This window comes from Pangasianodon hypophthalmus, chromosome 7 (assembly GCF_027358585.1).
Source record: "Pangasianodon hypophthalmus isolate fPanHyp1 chromosome 7, fPanHyp1.pri, whole genome shotgun sequence".
NCBI lineage: Eukaryota > Metazoa > Chordata > Actinopteri > Siluriformes > Pangasiidae > Pangasianodon > Pangasianodon hypophthalmus.
Genome location: NC_069716.1, coordinates 22,797,663 through 22,805,981, shown reverse-complemented (window position 1 = coordinate 22,805,981; position 8,319 = coordinate 22,797,663). Strand labels below are relative to the sequence as shown.

At 39.9% G+C, this 8,319-nt stretch overlaps 1 protein-coding gene across 1 annotated transcript; it reads right to left on the bottom strand.

Moving 5' to 3' along the window:
• Window positions 1-348: 348 nt before the first annotated feature.
• On the bottom strand, window positions 349-7,767 carry hapln3 (hyaluronan and proteoglycan link protein 3). The gene is made up of 5 exons (XM_026917416.3): window positions 7,627-7,767; window positions 6,912-7,089; window positions 6,378-6,749; window positions 3,787-4,092; window positions 349-1,285 (listed from the first exon to the last, which is right to left on the bottom strand). The coding sequence occupies exons 1-5, from the start codon at window positions 7,654-7,656 to the stop codon at window positions 999-1,001; spliced, it is 1,173 nt and encodes a 390-aa protein (XP_026773217.1). The 5' UTR covers window positions 7,657-7,767; the 3' UTR covers window positions 349-998.
• Window positions 7,768-8,319: the final 552 nt, after the last annotated feature.

The following is an 8,319-nucleotide window of genomic DNA, read 5'->3' as shown; positions in this document are numbered from 1 at the left end:
GGAATATACCCTGAATGGGACATCTCAGGGTAGCCAGTCCATCTCAGAGTACCTCATCTCATCTCATGCACACGCACACAGTTAGACACTCATTCATACCTAGAGTCACCAATCCACCGACCAGCATGTTTTTGTACAGTAGGAAGAAACCAGAAAACCCTGAGGAAAGCAAAGCAGACACAAGAAAAACACGGAAAAATCCAAGCAGACAGTAACCTGAGCTCAGGATCAAACCAGGAATCCTGGAGCTGTATGGCAGCGACGCTACACACTACACCATCATGCCAAGTCATATATGACAAGGAAATGACTAAAATATTATGAATAACAATCAGCACTATAAAAGTGTTTGGGGAAAAAAAACATTTATTATCTAAAATGATAGTTAATAAGACATCTGCATGTTGTTTTTCTTTAAACAAAATAGACTGTATACATGCATGGACTATGGCATAAATACACTTAGTGAAATTAAACAAGTGACTATATGTAAGATACTACATATGCAAAGCTTTCTGTCATTTGAGCAAAAATATATCACAGACCTTTGGGAAAAAAATACCTTCCATTATGGTTTGCTTTGTTGCATCTATATGTATGTGAAATTTAATGTAAAGATGGTGTATATATGCACATATATTACATGCCTGTAGTACATGTGATAGCTGAACACACTGTATGTATTACACAGTGAAGGTCCATTGGTTTAGTTGATGTGAGAGAATTTACCATGGGCAGTTTTTGCAGACCTATTCCCTGAGTGACACTTGGTTTAATGCCTAAATCTACTTATATAAAATCAGGAAATGTAATAGTGGGAGACAAATCAGTCCATTTAATCAAAACTAAACTGCTTGCAGATTCACAGGAACAGTTCTGACACCCTTCATTTGTATTACAGGAATTAGAAGGTGAATCATCAAAGCATACATCATCTGCCAGAATTCACATTTTTGTTGACTGAATTTTAAATTGATGACCACAGTTGTGTCAGAATCTTACCATCTGACTTTGTGACAGTAAACTCCATATTTTAAATGCTGGGGCAGGAAGCCGAAGCTCCGCACACCAGGTTCAGGTGGGCCGCAGTTGGCTCTGGGTTTGGTGATGGGGTAACGCACGCTGCCATCAGCCACCCACCCAGCATCACACTGATCCAACCCCGTAAACCTCCACGCTGCGTACAGCTGACCCACTTTAGCAATCTGAGCACCATCCTGCACACATTCCTCCACTGCCTCAAAGAAGTTCAGCTTGAGCTGGTGCTGCAGGAAGTAAACCTCACCTGAAATCAGGAACAGAACAATCATTCAACTTATTCATTAATTCATTAAAACAAAGGTTGTGCTGTTAACTTCTTATACAGCCATTCAGAGCAACTGCAAGAATTTCTCAGGTGAGTGGGTAACATTTTACTATACTGTCTACCTTTATTATAATATATTACATAATTATATCACATTATATTTTATATATAATGGTAATAGTTAGATAAAAGTTAGGTAGGTATTTAGGTAAAAGTATTAAGGTCTTGTTAAGTTAATCTGTTAATTAGTACAATAAAACACAGTATTAATAAAGATTAATATATTATGATATTAATGTAATCAGTTACATTATGAAGAGTCTGTCTGGAAACAATATAGCTTAACCAAAATATAGGCTACAATATTCACCCTCAATTCTCAATTTAGCATATGTTATAAATACAAATGAAATAAATATACCTCTAAATTTTCACATACGATATGAAACAAAAGTTTATTATGTATAAAGTGTATATAGTGTATAATGCATATAGTGTTCTTACATCAACTCTGCACACAACTTTAAGTGAACAAATACTCTTATTAGCATATGGTACATATGATTACTGTGTGCTTGAATGAATTTAATAAACCTCTAGTGAGATTATCAGTGATTGTTAATTATCAATTATTAATTATATATTAATTATCATCCATTTTTATAACACCATGCCAATTAAGTGGTTTAATATTGATCATGCTGTATCAAAGCAACTTTTTAGTGGTGCTGGCTTCGAATTGTGAATTGTCCCAAATAAATGATTTTTTTTTTATTAATACTAAGTCACAGTAAAATTATTAAAATTAAGTCACAGTACTCATTAACAGAAATCTGCTAATAATTCACTATTACCATTATTCTGGGTATTCACATATGATTCAGTTGTGTGTGTTAATGCCTGTGCTTTATTTGTTCCATTATATGCTAAGGATTAGTGCATGTATTATTTCATCATTCTGACAGCATTAGTTAAGTATAAATATATGCGTATTTGTGTACCTTACATAGTAAAATGTGCAGCTGAAGTCTATCAAAGGCAAGAGAGTCAAGCCATCATTTGGTAATAAGGTGCAAGTAAATTCTATCGATGACTATGTCCAAAACACACAATTCCTGAGCTTTAAAACGGATTGCTTGTCAAAGCTCTAATGATGTGTTAACGTTAGACTAATTACTTCAGGAAAAGATGTAAGCCAGAGAACAGATTCCTTAGAGGTGACTATCTCAGGAGGCAATCTGAGAAAGCTTTTGCTCTTTGAAGACTGAGACTCATGAGAATTTTAGAGATCAAAGCCAAGGCCAGTTGTAGTTTTTTTAATCATTGAAGGCCAGGGTGTATTTGATATGCATGATCTGCTGGCTTCATCAGAAGTGCAATTGGATCTCCAGTTCAGCCCTTATAGCTGGGTGGAGACTTGTAATTTTGCCCTAGCTGTAATGACTCATATACTCCATTGGAATTCTGCAACACCTGTTGGTGTTTTTAGAGTGTGGAAATCTTCCTAGCATTTTCTTTTCAAGCTTCGATTAGAATCCTTTTCCAGAGGTAAACGCAGTCCTTATCTGAACTGCTCAGATGATTTTTGTAGCAAAAATAAATATTAAAGTCAAGATCTATAATTAATATGTGTATTGGGTGAATAACAGTGTTTCCCTATCAGATAACATTTAAAGTAGAAGCTAAGAACTCTTAATTACTGAATGAATCCCTTAAGGAACCCTTGATGAACCCCTTTTTTTCTAAGAGTGTATATTATATAATTAGATACACTCATTGGCCACTTAATAGTAACACCTGCTCATTCCTGCAATTACCCATTTAGCCAATAGTGTGACAGCAACACAATGCATATAAATGTGCAAATACAGGTCAAGAGCTCCACTTAATGTCCATATCAAGCATAAGAAAGGGGGAAAATGTGATCTCAGTGACTTTGAACATGGTTGTTGGTACCAGATGGGCTGGTTTTCAAAAAATTTCAGAGTTTTCAGAAATTGCTGATCTGCTCGCATTTTCGAACACAATAGCGTCTGAAGGTCAGATTGGTTTCAGGTGACAGGAGGGCTACTTATATACGCACTCTTTATAACCATGATGAGCAGAAAGGCACCTCAGAATATACAAAATTTCAAAACTTGTGGTGGCTACAACATCAGAAGACCACATTGTGTTGTACTTCTGTCAGCCAAGAACAGGAATCTGAGGCTGCATTGGGCACAGGCTCATCAGAACTGGGCAGTGGAAATTGAAAAAAAGACCAGGTGATATTTTTCCAATATTCAGCTGTCATGATTCAAGTGAACCTGTGCCCACTGTAGCCTCGGATTCCTGTTCTTGGCTGACAGGAGTGGAACCCATATGATTGGCTGATTGGATAATTGAATGAACAGGTTTACAGGTGTTATTAATAAAGTGGATGGTGAGTGTGTAATATAATGCCATTTGCACAGTTGTAAGAGGTACAGCAAAGTGATCACCTCTGATTGAAGAAGTGAAGCAGAATGCATCAAAGCGGTCAATGGTTTTGTGGCGTATGCCATAGCTCCTGACACCTGGTGCCAGTTCAGTACCACCACAGGCATCTCGAGGCACTGATACAGGGTACTGTGCTGTCCCATCAGCCAGCCAGCCGGCGTTGCACCAGTCAAGCTTTTCTTCATCCCAGGCTGTAAACAGCTGCTCAAAGGTGGCCAGGCAAGCACCCTGCTGCTCACATGCCTCTTTAGCTTCCTGGAAGTTAAACTGGTAGCGACCCATGGGAGAGTAATATGGGAACACTATACCTGTGGGAGGCAACCAAACTGTGAGTTCAGGTCATGTTAAAAACAATACAGTTACACCCAATGCTGAACTTGTTCATACAAAATGATAGCTCAGAATTTTCCAATATTTTCAAGTTAATATAATGACATTGTGGAGAAGTGATGTAGCTGCAGTAAATTGCAAGCCAACTGTCCCCAAACAGTGCCTCTCACAAAACTACAAGAAGGCATTGTCTTTGGAATTTGCAATATAAGCACTTGAATATGTGACAAAATGGTACTTCAACAAACTCCAAATAAAAAACACACAGTGGCCAGATCATTGAATACACCTACACTGCAGCAACACTCTGTGACCATTTTTTCAGGTTAAACCTAAGATGTGAGTGCAACTGTAGGTATATAATTGCTGATTGTAGCCCATCTGTTCCTATCATCTTTCTTATCAGTCTGTCATCTTCCCTCTCCCTCGTTCATCAATGGAAAGGGACCACCATTTGTATCATGGACCACCACAGATATTATTTCACTGGTGGATCATTCTCAAAATAGCACTGATACTGATAAGAAGGTGAACTGGTAATGTGTGTGATGATGGTATGTGTGTACATCAGGCACATCAGCTATGCTGTTGTTTTATAAACACTGTGAACTGAACACTTCATGTTGGTGCATCTTATAAATGTACAATTAGAGACTATAGCTTTTTCTATCCACTATTATATTGTGTGAGTCACCCTAAAGCTCCACATCAGTGTCAGTACTTTCTGACCATAATGCTCCTGTTGAGGTGCTTAAAAATCTAGCTGTGCCTGATATCACTACCATGTGACTACCGTGCTGAGAATGCTTCACCATCCAAATAACGTCTGGTCAGTGGTGGCCCTATGATGGTTCCATTCCACTGACGGACACATAGGGATGACAAATTAAAGGAAAAATCAACCTTGAATATTGAATATTGATAAATATCTATATTTATAACCAATGTGTGATACTTTGTGGTGCAAAAAATTTAATTAAAAGATTAAATAATGGAATTCTTTCATCAACATGTTGGTGTATTTTCACTTTTTGTTAACGGTTTCCTACATTACCCACAATGCCATTCGACTACCCAATGATAGTGGCAGCACTGGGAGTTAGCCTTCTCTTCATCACTACCTAAAGAGAGTGATGCAGGACAGCTTTATTTCTTTAGTTTGTCTAGCTCTCTCATGTTTTCATCTGCAATCTCTGCTCAAATGCAACTGATTCCAAAGTTTCAACTTTCATTTTAATACCGCCATCCTCAATTAACACCATCATGCTTGTCATCTCAGGATGGCTAACTTTCAAGCTGAGTCTCCTCTGTAACTTAGGGCAACTGCATTGAAAAGCTGCATTTTGGAACTCTGACTGCAATGTTTGCTGTCTCCACTAACTCTACATTGGCTTTCTCATTAATATGACATAACGGGAAAATGGTGAGTGAGAAAAGAAGCTCTTATTCTGTGTTTTTAACACTAACAGCAAAATCTTACTGACCTCACTTAAGTTTGAGACCGTTTAAACTTGTTCTCCTATTGCGGCTCCCAAGTGGTGCAATAGAAAATCATTTGCCCTATCATCCGGAGTTCAGATCCCAGCAATGCAATAGCCATCTGTGGCTGGGAGTCCAACGAGAGCAAAATGAGCCATGCTCTCTGGGTGGGAGGGATGGCACACTCTCTCCCCTGCCAATCACAGCGACACTCGCCAATACTAGCTAATACTCTGTGAGCTCATGTATGCAGAAGAGATCACTCTCTGAGAGTGTTACGCTGCCCTGTGATACAATATGACCAGCAGTTTGAAAAGATGCAGTTGGCTGGCTTCATGTGTCTTGGAGGAAGCAAGTGTTAGCCTTCACCCATCCAAGTTAGTAGGATGCTAGAAGAATGCTGACTGGTGTGTGGGAATTGGCCAAGACCAAAATTAGGGAGAAAATACTGAACACCATTGTAACTGTACTAGCAATGTTGCCCTGTGACATCAGTGCAGCCCAGAACCACCAACAGCTTTCTGGAATAAAGAAAATACAGCACCAAAATCATTAAGCAAATCACAAATATTTGTGATATAAATACATTTAATGTGTTTCAGGGTGAACTTTTCCTTTAAGCATAACAACAGATGGTCTAGTCAGTAACTGCATACCTACAAAGTGACCTATACGGTTGGGGCACCTTTTAAAATGGTCAATAAGTGCAGATGCAATGAAGAATACCTAGTAAAACGGCCACTCAGTTTATGTGCCAAATGTGTTGTACAGATGATTACGTCACCCCGAAACTGAAGCTCCACGGTGACACTCTCATCCTCCAGGCCGTCTATAATCTCACAGCGGTAGCGCCCTGTGTCATCACTCAGCAGCGGGTTGATGACCAGAGACGCGTCGCCTGGAGTGCTCCGACGCAGACGCACGCGACCCCTGAAGTCGCCATAACTCCTGTGGCGGGAACCCAAAGCCACAATCACGTGCAGCTCTTTGGCTTCACCTGTGCTCGGCTGCCAGAACCACTTCACCCTTGTCCTGCGAGGTGCACTGACCTCCGGCTCGTACCGGTACACACACGGAAGAGTCACGTTGCCTCCTTGTACAGCAGACACCAAAGTTTGTGGAGATTCCACGTGAAGACGCACACCACTGAAGTATACTAGGGAAGATTGGAGAGTGTTAATAAGGGCCTAAAAGCTGTTCTATAAGGCAAAGTGAATATCTGCAGGTAGGAACTATAATTAATTTACATTGGAAGCAAAACTGCAATATTATTAATAGATGCAACTTTCAGAATGTGAAGTAACAGAAGCAGCCATACTCTCTCCGTTTCCATTGCCATCAGGTGATAAGTCCTGATAGTAGTAATTGTTGTATCGCAGAGCCTGACTCTCGAGCACGAGGTGCAGCAGCAGCAGCAGCTGCAGCAGCAGGGGGCGCTTCATATCCACCATATCCATCCTCATATTCACCAGACCTCTGCTTTCCAAAACAACATCCTACACAAGAGAGCGTGCAGTTACTCTGATTACTAATATTTTACAGTTTGTTCACAGATTGCTGCAGTGCTCTCATACCTTGCACCTGCACTGCACTCATATCCTTACAGATGTGATGTTTACATTCTGATAATGTTGCACAGATTTCTCTCTCAACATTCATTTGCTGCTATTGATGAGTGCACACTGTTTTATTGCAGTTTTCCCTTTTTTAGATGCTACAATGACAGTAAAATCTACCTGACCTGAACTTATACTAAGATATAAAGCTCTAAAAACATGGCAAATACAGTGTTTTTCTTTTCTTTGTGCAAACTGTTTGCAGAATAACTAATTAATCATTACAGTTTGTCATTCACGCGATGGATTTTTACGTTCTTCTGCTACTCTGGAGGCATAAACCAGCATAAAATACACTATTTTGATTTTTTTTTTAAATCTGTTTTACTCAAAGCTGCATCCAGAAATAAATGCATATCAAGCGTCCTCAGGTCAGTTTGCAAAATGACTTCATTTGGTGAATTAAGAGCTGCTTACCGAGTGAAGACGATGCTGTGCACGGTGCATTCTCTGAACAGTTTTCTCATGTGTTCACATCTTCACACTCCGCCCGGGTTTATTACACTCGCTCCCCCTCTGCGCGTGGCTGGAGAGCTGCGATGACGTCACGGAGGCATCCTCGCTGCCCAAGAGCACGAGCTTATACTGTAACATCAGCACAGACGCTTTATTCATTTTACACACATCCGCAGGAAGTCAAAAAATAATGCATTAATCCTTCATGCAGCCTACTATGCAATTCCTAACATTTTTAGTCACACACAAATCAGTAGAACATAATCCCAAAATATCTTTTCATTGTTTCATTCATCCATCTTTGGTGGCTCCGGAGCCTATTCCAGGAACACTGGGCGTGAAGCAGGAATACACCCTGGATGGAACACCAGACCATTGCAGGATGCCATTCACATGCACACACACACACAAACGCGCACACACACGTATTCACAAGTTTTTGGGAGGTGGAGAAAACCAGAGAACCCAGAGGAAACCCCCATAGACAGAGGAAGAACATGCACAGGAGCTCCACACAGACAGCAACCCAAGCTCAGGATTAAACCCAGGAGCTGAGAGCCGGCAATGCTACCAGCTGCACCACTGTTCCACCCAGGTTTGTCATTTATATTTTGCTTTTCATGTGTAAAAATCCTATATATTGTTAGAAATCTG